Below are 12,645 nucleotides of genomic sequence, written 5' to 3' on the forward strand. Positions count from 1 at the left end.
GGCATAAACCACATTGTTTCTACAAACTGTTGAGGCACAGAGAGCCCCTCTTATCAGTTAGGGAATGGTGGAAACCCTTCTGAAATCCAAATTCCCAGATGCCAGCCAGGAGCCAACCTTGCAATCAGGTCTTTCTACGGACAGCAGTCTCAGGCCTGCTATGTTAATTCCTTTTTTTCAGACCCCTCAGCTTCAGATTTGTGTGGGGGGTGTGCCACCTTTACAGCTCTTACAGGATGTAGGAGCAGTGGCCCCCATCATATCTCCATTTAATTCACCACTCTGGTTCCCGCAAATTTAGATAGATGCTGCAGGATGACAGCAGACTAAAGCAAATTCAGCCAAGTAGTGGCCCTGACTACGGCTGTGTGCCAGATGTGACATCTTGCTAGAGTCAATTAACATGGCTCTGGGTACATGGTATGCGATCAGTGATCGGTTGGGTGCATGCTTTCCCATCCCTATAAAAAAACAAGATCAGAAACTGTTCACATTCACATGGAATTAGTAAAAAGCGATGTTAACAGCCTACGTTATAACTCTCCTGCTTCTGTTATAACTGAAAGAGACCTAATCCAGGTAGATATTCTACAGAAAATCACTTAGTTCACTATATTGATGGATTATGTTAATCAAATGGGATGAGCAAGATGTGATTAGTAAATTTGAGGCCTTGATAAAGTACATATGCTCTAGAGGGTGAGATGAAATTCAGGGGCCTACCACATGAGTAAAATTTGGGGGGAGGAGGGTCCAGTGACCAGGGGCACGCTAGGACATGCCCTCTGAAGTAAAAGACAAATTAGTACAACTTGCATCTCCCACTATGAATAAGGAAGCACAATGCCTAATAAGCCTCTCTGGGTTCTGACGGCAGTATATTACAAATCTAAGAATACTGCTCTCAATTATATACTGGTGACATGAGGCTGCCAGTTTCGAGCGAGGCTGAAAGCAGGAAAGAGGTCTATGGCAGATTCATATTGTGGTGGAAGCAGGCCTGCTACTTGGGTCACCTAACCTAGCAGACTCTAAGATATTACAGTTATTGGTGGAGGGAAAAATGTAGCAGAAGTTAAAGCAAAACCACTGTATACATACTCTTGATTTTTCTCTGCTCATTTTATTGAATAACTGAATGTATAAAAACCACAGAGAACATTACTGGAAAAAAATTTTATTCTTCAAATATATAATGGATTCTTTACCACTCAAATTATTTCTATAATAATTTTATCTTTTTATTAAAACTAAACATATATTTTTAATACATTTCATCTTTTCTCAAATGAATGACTATGATATAATTGTGATTATCTTTAGCAACCAAAATCTATTTCCAGAAATTTAAACTTGATATGGAGAAAAATGCCATATCACGTCCTTTGTACCTGATTTGGTGCTGAGGTTGGGTTTGTTCCAGGATCCAGAGGTACAGGTACAATCAGGTACAATCAGGTTGTACCTGATTTGGTGTTGAGGTTGGGTTTGTTCCAGGATCCAGAGGCTATTCCAAGCTTGAAAGCGAAGTGATATCCTTAGGTTGGCCTTGGCTGCTTAAGGAACCTCTGGATGGGGGATGACTGGCTCTGCTCTGCACAGGACAGTTCCTTCTCAGGCTAAGCTGGAACCTCTGGGAACAGTGGACTGAGGGATGTACCATGTTCAGGCATTTGTTTGGGTGGCAGGTGGGGAGGACCCTATCTCTTATGTCAGATTTCTATCTATTGGTCATCATTTCTCCATAAAAATAAATGGCAAGTGGGCAGCTCTGGGTTCTTGATGATACCAATACTTTGCCCACAGTTCTCTCTCTCTCGATGATACTAAGACCAACAAAAAAGAAGACAAAAACTGAGTTCACTGTGAACACTAGTAGTAGAAGTGACTGCGGCAACTGTGACGATAGTGGCAGAAACTGGGAACGGATTCTTGGAAAGGTCTTCTCGGATTGATTTATTCTAAGCAGCCAGTAGAGATCTAGGATTTGGACATACTGTGCTTGGATCTATCCTCTTAGTCTTCTCCACTGTCCACTGACTAATTTTTTTTTTACTCAAAATCAGGTTGAGGGAAAGAGTCTCCAGCTCTATCACAGAATCTCCATAAAACTTAAGATCATACCCAAACTTCCCATTAGAGTGTCTACTATGAATTCAAAATTAAATAACTCAAATAAATAATGGGTAGGTAATGAGTTTTTTTTAAGGTAGTAAAAAGATAAGACCTCCGTGATTTCTTCTTAGCATAATGCTAATCTTTCAAATGTGGGTAAAATCCCATTTAGAGGGAAGGTTTGGAATCCTACATAAAAATGTAATGTGCATTAAAACAGAAAATTCTTAAATATAAAAAAATTCAAGTGACCATATCCTTACTGATATTAATATAACACAAATAAAATTACAATAAACATTGGCAAAAAATGCAGCTCATTTCTAGTTAACACATTGAAATAACTGATATTCAAATTGTAACTATTATAGCATGGACGTGTGAATGAAGTTCATGAATGTACACATGCTTCAAAGTAGAATTTGGCTTTGGGCTAGTAATTTTATTCTGATCCACAGTGTTTATGACTCTTCATTTCAGTTGTTTTTACTAAGAAATTGGGAGATAAACCTAAATTTCTGACCCTTGGATTAATCAGAAAATAACTAAGAGTTATTCTTTTGTAAATTCAGTAAGAAGCTATTCTAAAATTGCTGTTTACTTATCTATTTCTCTAAATAAAACTCTTGGATAGTAATCTACTCTCCTAATTACAGGAAAATATTATAACTCTCTCTCCAATTCCTATTTTAACTAGAAAAGCCACATCATTATTTTTAATGGTTTCTTCTGTATTTCGTATTTTAAAAAATGTTAGTAACACTACTTTCTGTAAAATACAAAACAGCATTGAAAGTATCCAGTTACTACTGGCATTCAGATTTTGAAGATATACCTTTATGATGAAATAACAGTCATGAAACAAACTGTTCAGAACTGTCAGAGTAACCATTTGATAATCAGATTTATGACCCTCTTTAAAAATTTGTTAAAGCTATGCTGGTTTACATCAAAGTACTCCTAGTGAGGAGAAATGATGTACTGTACCGAAAAAACAAGACCTCATCAGGGGTCTTCTTAACTTGGCTCTGAACAACTTTAAAAGCCAAAAGATCTGCACCATATGTTGTTCTCAAGGTCAGTACCATGGGATGCCCTGTAAAAAGATCTTTTGGTATTACTGATAACAAAAGCACCTTGGATTGGATCCAAGATGGACATGTGTTATAAATGAATTCTGCTTTGTGGTAAAATGCAGTTAAAGTACAATTCAACATACTTACCATAAAACCTACATAAGCAAAGGTACTCCTTTGAAGCCAAAAATCTGATGCTGCTAAAGTGTCCAGTTTCTACTATTACAGCCTAATGTGGCTGATTTGAAATCATTTCCTTAGTCCTACAGAATCTTCTTGATCTTTTAACATCTTACAATAGTAACCTGGCACTAGTTTAGGTCTATAAAAACATAATTGTCACAAGTCACCCAAAAACATGAGAACCAGCACAAATTTCTGCACATCTTTAAAAAAAAAAAGCCTTTGGATAATAACACTAATGCGTAATGCTGCGGAGGATCCAAAGAAGGACTCTAAATGACGGATATTATTTAATGATGGTAATCATTTTCTGCAAAGCTGTACCAATAACAATTTTAGGTAGAACATAACATGAAATTATTTCATGAAATATAGTCTTGTTCTATGCTCTCCCGACACCACTCCCAACAGAAAGCTTCCAGTCTATTTGCTGTTTCTTGGCTGAGGAGACATTCATCCTTTAATTCCCTGATTGTCTTCCTCAGTGATTTTTGTAAATGTCTTTGTCGGCCTAAAACATTCTGCAGACTTTTCTTGGTATCCTCTAGCTCGCTGATCACTTGATCTAATTTATGCTTAAGTTTCTTTGGACTGTCCATCACACTGTAGCTATGTTCCTAAAAACATAAACACCAAGTTATTAAACCAGACAGACAAGGAGTGAGATAAAAAATTATAACCAGGCCTCAGCTATTTCTCCACTTACTATACTTAGAGAAGATCTTTAAGTTGGTGATACTAAAAGGTTTAAAGAACATAGGAAGAGGATGGGGGTAGAACACTATTTCAGGTGCCTAGGGCCTCCCTCTTTGTCTAAGGCCAGGCATACATGAGGAGTACAGAATCCTGTGGATGGGAAGTACTTCTCACCTGGAGGTAGGTATCTGCTTATGAACAGCATGACATTCACAATGACTATACAGCATTAGGTCCCTAAGTGTGGAGCTGCTAAGTTTAAGTTTTACCTATCACAAAAACTTAAATTTTTAAACTTTTAACTGAATTGCTTTATTTTGATGAATATTTCACTTTATAAGGTATGACAGGAAAGGAGCACTGAAGCAGGTCCTCAGGCTGGGTGTTATGGATTTAGAGAGGACTCTGGTCTTGGGGTTTTAAAGAGATAATTTAAGTTCTCAGTATTTATTGTGGTTATGTTTATGTCTGCTGGGTAGACTTTTCTTCATCCAAAAACAACACTGACATATCTTATAAATGTAACATAAAATAATTTTGAAAAGCTGTTACTTAATATTAAAATTAGTGAAGAGGACTTTGCTTTCAGCCAAGATGAGATAACACAGACTGGACTGACTCCTATCTAAAAAAAACTCCAACACAAGGCCAAAAGATGTAAAAACGTTTGAAGATAAACAGACATCAGGCAACGAAGGCAGATACTGCAGAGAGATGGGAAACAAAGAGGTGAGTCCTATGATTGCCCAGCTTATTGCCTTGAGAGAGTTCTAGGCCTCAGTGTAAGGGGAGGAAACCCAGGTAGAGCTTGGTAGATAGAGTTGAGGAGATAGTGCAAAGTGTCCAGGGAGACCAAGGTGGCTACAGTTCATAGGGCAAAGTATTAGAGAGGAAAGAGCTACATAGGGAGAGAACGCTGGAGATCTTCAGAGGCTCCCCCTCAAGTATTTCCTTGTAGGAAACTGCTTGAGGTTGAGGAAAGAGTGACCAGAAAAGATCAGGAGTGCCCTGAGCTCACAGGGCATAGACACTACTCCCACCAGCCAGACCAGATTCATGGGGCACTGAGTAGAGTATACAGAAGTCTTGCCTCAGTGGTGGAGAACAAATAGCCCACAACTGAGCACTGTTCTAGTCCTGCCTAACAAAGCAAAACCTGAAAGGATCAAACTGTTTCCAAATAACCAAACTCCATAACCAAGCTCAAGAAAACAGGACAAAAAACTATCCAACATCCAGCGAAGTAAAATCCGGCACTCAAAATTTACCAGGCACGCAAAGCAGCAGGAAAATACGAGCCATAATAAGAGATAAACCAATCAATAGAAGCCAACCCAGAACTCACAAATGTTAGAATTAGCAAACAAGGGAATTAACAAAGTTATTAAAACTGTATTATATATGTTTAAAAGTTAAGCAGAGACATGAAAGATATTAAAAAAGAATCAAATAGGATACCTGGACATAAAACTTACAATTTAAATTTATTTATAATAAATTTAATAGATTTATTATCATAATAAATAATATATAATAATAGATTTACTATTATTTAAATCTCTTTAAAAGATAATTTACTGTTTAAACAGAAATAATAAAATGTAGTGTGGGGTTCATAGCATATGTAAAGTGAAATGTATGATAGCAGTAGCAGAAAAGGTTGGAGAGGAGAAATAAAGTATACTATGATAAGATTCATATACTATATGCTAAGTGGAATAATATCACTTATCATGTAGCCTGTGGTAAATTAAAGATGGATGCTATAAACCTAAAAGCAACTATCAAAGAGTTATGGCTAATGAGTGAAAAAGAGGAGATAAAATGGAATTGTAAAAAAAATTCAGTTAATCCAAAAGAAGGCAAAAAAAGAAGAAAATGAGAACAAAGAACAAATGGAACAGGAAATAAGTAAGATGACAGATTTAAACCAAACCATATCACATTAAGTCATGTGATATAAAAAAATTTAAAGTAATGTAATAATCACATTAAGTATAGAGTTTAAATAATCCAATTAAAAGGCAGAAATTATCAGGTTATATTAAAAAAATCAAGACTCAAGAGTACATGCTGCCCAGAAAAAAGCACTTTAAAGATAAAAAGACACAAACAGGTTGAAAGTAAAGGAGTTGAAAAAGATATGCTACAATAACACTAACAGAGAACTAGAGTAGATATATTACCATCAGACAAAGTAGACTTCAGAGCAATGAATATTACCAGGGATAAAGGAGGCCATTTCTTAAAAATAAAGGGGTTAATTTATCAAGACATAAGAATATTAAATATTTAGTACCTAATAACAGCTGCAAAATGTAACAAGCAAAACCTGACAATTTAAGGAGAATGAGACAAATCCACAGTTATACTAGAAGATTAACAGCTCTCTCTCAATAAAAGATAGAACAAGTAGACAGAAATTAATTAAGAATGCAGATTTGAACATTATCAATTTGACCTAATTGACATTTATAGAACATTCTGGCTAACATCAGCAAACTATACATTCTTTGCAAATGCATGCAGAACGTTTACCAAGACAGACCATATTGTAGGCTATAAGTCTCAAAAAAAAGAATTAAAAGCATTCAAGTCACACAATGTATATTCTCTGACCACAAAAGAATTAAGTTAGAAATTAATAATAGAAAGATATCGGGGAAATTCCCCAATATTTGAAAACTATATAGCACACTTCCAAATAACCCATGGATCAAAGAACAAATCAAAATGGAATTTGGAAGTATTTTGAACTAAATGAAAATGAAAACACATTTAATTTGTGGAATGCCGCTAAAGCAATACTTAAGGAGAAATTAATATCACTAAATGCTAACGTTAGAAAGGAAGAAGGCTCAAATCAATGACCTCAGCTTCCATCTTAAGAAACTAGAAAGATGAGCATATTTTACTGAAATAAGTAAAAGGAAATAATAAAGATGAGTGGAAGTCAGTGAAGTAGAAAATAAAAACAACAACAAAAAAGAAAAATGAGAAAAATCAGTGAAAGCTAGTTCTTGACAAGATCAATAAAACTGATAAATCTCTAGGCAGACTGATCAGCAATAAAAGAGAACAGAAACAAATTACTGATATCAGAAATGAGACAGTTGGTATCACTACAGATTCTATAGATATTGAAAAAATAAGGAAATGTTTTGAATAATTTTAAGCTAATAAACTTGACAGCTGAAATAAAATGGACAAATCCCTTGGAAGATAACAAGCTCCTTAAAAAACGTTCCCACAAAGAAAACTACTGTCCCAAATAGTTTTACTGGGGAATTCTACCAAATATTTATAGAAGAAATAACTGCAAATCTATACAAACTTTTCTAGAAAATTGAAAAATAAGGCAATATTTTCTAACTTGTTCTTTGAGGTTAGCATTATTCTGATACTGAAACCAGACAAAGACATTCAAAGGAAAGAAAACTATAGGCCAATATTCTTTGTGAACATACACAGAAAGATTCTAAACAAAATTTTAAATCTAATCCAACAATATATAAAAGGGATAACATCATGAAGAAGTAGGGTTTATTCCAGAATGCAAGGCTGGTTTAACATTAAGAAATTAATTGGGGAATTCCCTGGTGGTCCAGTGGTTAGGACTCTGCTTTCACTGCCGAGGGCCCAGGTTCAAATCCCCGGTGGGATAACTAAGATCCCACAAGCCATGTGGTGCGGCCAAAAAAATAAAATAAAAACAAATCAATCAATGTAACTAATCACACTAACAAACTAAAAAATAAAACCCAAATGATGTCTCAACAGACACAGAAAAGGCATTTGACAAAACTAACATTCCTTTCTGATAAAAATTCTCAGCAAAGTAGGAATAGAAAGGCACTTCCTATGTAACAGTATGGATGGACCTAGAGGGTATTATGCTAAGTGAATTTAAGTCAGACAGAGAAAGACAAATACTGTATGATGGAATCTAAAAAACAAAACAAATGAACAAACATGAAGCAGAAACAGAGTTGTAGATACAGAGAACAAACAGGTGATTGCTAGAGGGGATGGGGAGGAAAGAAACAGGTGAGGAATTAAGAGGAACAAACTTCCAGTTACAAAGTAAATGAGTCAAAGGTACGAAATGTACAAGTGTTGGGAATACAGGCAATAACTATGTAATATCTTTGTATGGTGACATATTGTAACTATACTTATTGTGATCAGTTTGAAATGTATAGAAATATGGAATCACTATGTTGTATAACAGGAAATAACATAATGTTGTAGGTCAATTATACTTCAAAAACAGACAAACTCAAAGAAAAAGAGTTCAGATTTGTGGTTATCAGAGGCAGGGGATAGGAGGAGGGAGAATTGGATGAAGGCAGTCAAAAGGTAAGAACTTCCAGTTATAAGAGAAATAAGTACTAGGGATATAATGTACAACATGACAAATATAATTAACACTGCTGTATGTCACATATGAAAGTTGTTAAGAGAGTATATCCTAAGACTTCTCATCACAGGAAAAAAATTTTTTTTCTATTTCTTTAATTTTGTTTATATGAGATGATGGATGTTCACTAAACTCACTGTGATTATCACTTCCTGATATGTGTAAATCAAAACATTACTGTACACAAACTTATACAGGGCTATATGTCAATTATATCTCAATAAAACTGAAAGAAAAAAATTGAAAGGTACTTCCTCAATCTGATAAAGGGCAGTTATAAAAAACCTACAGTTAACATCATATTTAATATCATATGAATATCTTTAATAGTGAAAGACTGAACAACTTCCTCCTAAAATCAGGAGCAAAGCATAAAGATCATTTCTCAGTACTTCTCTTCAGCATAACCTTGCAGGTTCAAGGCAGTGGAATAAAGCAAGAAAAAGAAATGAAAGGCACTCATATTGGAAAGGAAGAATTAACACTGTTTTTTTTTTTTGGGCCACGCCACATGACGTGTGGGATCTTAGTTCCCCGACCAGGAACTGAACCTGGGCCCTCGGCAGTGCAAGCATGGAGTCCAAAACACTGGACTGCCAGGAAATACCCTAAAACTGTTTTTAATGACAGACACCATGATTGTCTATGTAGAAAATCTGATAACCTCTAAAAAAAAGCTTTGATAATTAATATGTGAGTTTAGCAAGTTTGACAGATACAAGATCGATATACAAAAGTCAATTTATTTAATAGGGAGCAGACAGCAAAAGCAAGAAGAACTACAATCCTGCAGCCTGTGGAACAAAAACCACATTCACAGAAAGATAGACAAGATGAAAAGGCAGAGGGCTATGTACCAGATGAAGGAACAAGATAAACCCCCAGAAAAACAACTAAATGAAGTGGAGATAGGCAACCTTCCAGAAAAAGAATTCAGAATAATGATAGTGAAGATGATCCAGGACCTTGGAAAAAGAATGGAGGCAAAGATCGAGAAGATGCAAGAAATGTTTAACAAAGACCTAGAAGAACCAGAGAACAAACAAACAGAGATGAACAATACAATAACTGAAATGAAAACTACACTAGAAGGAATCAATAGCAGAATAACTGAGGCACAAGAATGGATAGGTGACCTGGAAGACAGAATGGTGGAATTCACTGCTGTGGAACAGAACAAAGAAAAAGAATGAAAGGAAATGAAGGCAGCCTAAGAGACCTCTGGGACAACATTAAATGCAACAACATTCGCATTATAGGTGTCTCAGAAGGAGAAGAGAGAGAGAAGGACAAGAGAAAGTATTTGAAGAGATTATAGACGAAAACTTCCCTAACATGGGAAAGGAAATAGCCACCCAAGTCCAGGAAGTGCAGAGAGTCCCATACACGATAAACCCAAGGAGAAACACATCAAGACACATAGTAATCAAATTGGCAAAAATTAAAGACAAAGAAAAATTATTGAAAGCAGCAAGGGAAAAATGACAAATAACATACAAGGGAACTCCCATAAGGTTAACAGCTGATTTCTCAGAAGAAACTCTACAAGCTAGAAGGGAGTGGCATGATATACTTAAAGTGATGAAAGGGAAGAACCTACAACCAAGATTACTCTACCAGGCAAGGATCTCATTCAAATTTGATGGAGAAATCAAAAGCTTTACAGACAAGCAAAAGCTAAGAGAATTCAGCACCACCAAACCAGCTCTACAACAAATACTAAAGGAACTTCTCTAACTGGGAAACACAAAAGAAAAGGACCTACATAAACAAACCCAAAACAACTAAGAAAATGGTCATAGGAACATACATATCGATAATTACCTTAAACGTGAATGGATTAAGTGCCCCAACCAAAAGACACAGGCTTGCTGAATGGATACAAAAACAAAACCCATATATATGCTGTCTAAAAGAGACCCACTTCAGACCTAGGGACACATACAGACTGAAAGTGAAGGGATGGAAAAAGATATTCCATGCAAATGGAAATCAAAAGAAAGCTGGAGTAGCTATACTCATATCAGATAAAATAGACTCTAAAATAAAGAATGTTACAAGAGACAAGGAAGGCCACTACATAATGATCAAGGGATCAATCCAAGAAGAAGATACAACAATTATAAATATATATGCACCCAACATAGGAGCACCTCAATACATAAGGCAACTGCTAACAGCTCTAAAAGAGGAAATCGACAGTAACACAATAATAGTGGGGGACTTCAACACCTCACTTACACCAATGGACAGATCATCCAAATGAAAATAAATAAGGAAACAGAAGCTTTAAATGACACAATAGACCAGATAGATTTAATTGGTATTTATAGGACATTCCGTCCAAAAACAGCAGATTACACTTTCTTATCAAGTGTGCATGGAACATTCACCAGGATAGATCACATCTTGGGTCACAAGTCAAGCCTCAGTAAATTTAAGAAAATTGAAATCATATCAAGCATCTTTTCTGACCACAACACTATGAGATTAGAAATCAATTACAGGGAAAAAAACGTAAAAAACACAAACACATGAAGGCTAAACAATACGTTACTAAATAACCAAGAGATCACCAAAGAGATCAAAGAGGAAATCAAAAAATACCTAGAGACAAATGACAATGAAAACACGACAATCCAAAACCTATGGGATGCAGCAAAAGCAGTTCTAAGAGGGAAGTTTATAGCTATACAAGCCTACCTCAAGAAACAAGAAAAATCTCAAATAAACAATCTAACCTTACACCTAAAGGAACTAGAGGAAGAAGAACAAACAAAACCCAAAGTTCGCAGAAGGAAAGGAATCATAAAGATCAGAGCAGAAATAAATGAAATAGAAACAAAGAAAACAATAGCAAGGATCAATAAAAGTAAAAGCTGGTTCTTTGAGAAGATAAACAAAATTGATAAACCATTAGCCAGACTCATCAAGAAAAAGAGGGAGAGGACTCAAATCAATAATATTAGAAATGAAAAAGGAGAAGTTACAACAGACACTGCAGAAATACAAAGCATCCTAAGAGACTACTACAAGCAACTCTATGCCAATAAAATGGACAACCTGGAAGAAATGGACAAATTCTTAGAAAGGTATAACCTTCCAAGACTGAACCAGGAAGAAATAGAAAATATGAACACACCAATCACAAGTAACGAAATTGAAACTGTGATTAAAAATCTTCCAACAAACAAAAGTCCAGGACCAGATGGCTTCACAGGTGAATTCTATCAAACATTTAGAGAAGAGCTAACACCTATCCTTCTCAAACTCTTCCAAAAAATTGCAGAGGAAGGAACACTCCCAAACTCATTTTATGAGGCCACCATCACCCTGATACCAAAATCAGACGAAGTTACTACAAAAAAAGAAAATTACAGACCAATATCACTGACGAATATAGATACACAAATCCTCAACAAAATAATAACAAACAGAATCCAACAACACATTAAAAGGATCATACACCATGATGAAGTGGGATTTATCCCAGGGATGCAAGGATTCTTCAATATACGCAAATCAATCAATGTGATACACCGTATTAACAAACTGAAGAATAAAAACAATATGATCATCTCAATAGATGCAGAAAAAGCCTTTGACAAAATTCAATACCCATTTATGATAAAAACTCTCCAGAAAGTGGGCATAGAGGGAACCTACCTCAACATAATAAAGGCCATATACAACAAACCCACAACAACCATCATTCTCAATGGTGAAAAACTGAAAGCATTTCCTCTAAGATCAGGAACAAGACAAGGATGTCCACTCTCACCACTATTATTCAACACAGTTTTGGAAGTCCTAGCCACGGCAATCAGAGAAGAAAAAGAAATAAAAGGAATACAAATTGCAAAAGAAGAAGTAAAACTGTCACTGTTTGCAGATGACACGATACTATACATAGAGAATCCTAAAGATGCCACCAGAAAACTACTAGAGCTAATCAATGAATTTGGTAAAGTTGCAGGATACAAAATTAATGCACAGAAATCTCTTGCATTCCTATACACTAATGATGAAAAATCTGAAAGAGACATTAAGGAAACACTCCCATTTACCACTGCAACAAAAAGAATAAAATACCTAGGAATAAACCTACCTAGGGAGACAAAAGACCTGTATGCAGAAAACTATAAGACACTGATG

General features: G+C 35.6%; 1 protein-coding gene and 1 long non-coding RNA gene across 6 annotated transcripts in view; one reads left to right on the forward strand and one right to left on the reverse strand.

Annotated features, from left to right (window-relative positions):
• Positions 1–3,652, forward strand: LOC309627968. The gene is made up of 2 exons (XR_014244072.1): positions 1–1,407; positions 1,482–3,652. It is a non-coding gene; the product is annotated as an uncharacterized lncRNA (long non-coding RNA).
• Positions 3,649–12,645, reverse strand: part of THAP6 (THAP domain containing 6) — a 17,437-nt gene continuing 8,440 nt past the window's right edge. For all 5 annotated transcript variants that reach the window (XM_082390297.1, XM_082390299.1, XM_082390295.1 and 2 more), the window contains one exon: positions 3,649–3,991. In XM_082390297.1, coding sequence (XP_082246423.1) covers positions 3,737–3,991 — 255 coding nt within the window. In that variant the 3' untranslated portion in view covers positions 3,649–3,736. The remainder of the gene's footprint in view (positions 3,992–12,645) is intronic.

The sequence above is a fragment of the Balaenoptera borealis genome, assembly GCF_965194805.1.
Source record: "Balaenoptera borealis genome assembly, chromosome: 4".
Taxonomy (NCBI): Eukaryota; Metazoa; Chordata; class Mammalia; order Artiodactyla; family Balaenopteridae; genus Balaenoptera; species Balaenoptera borealis.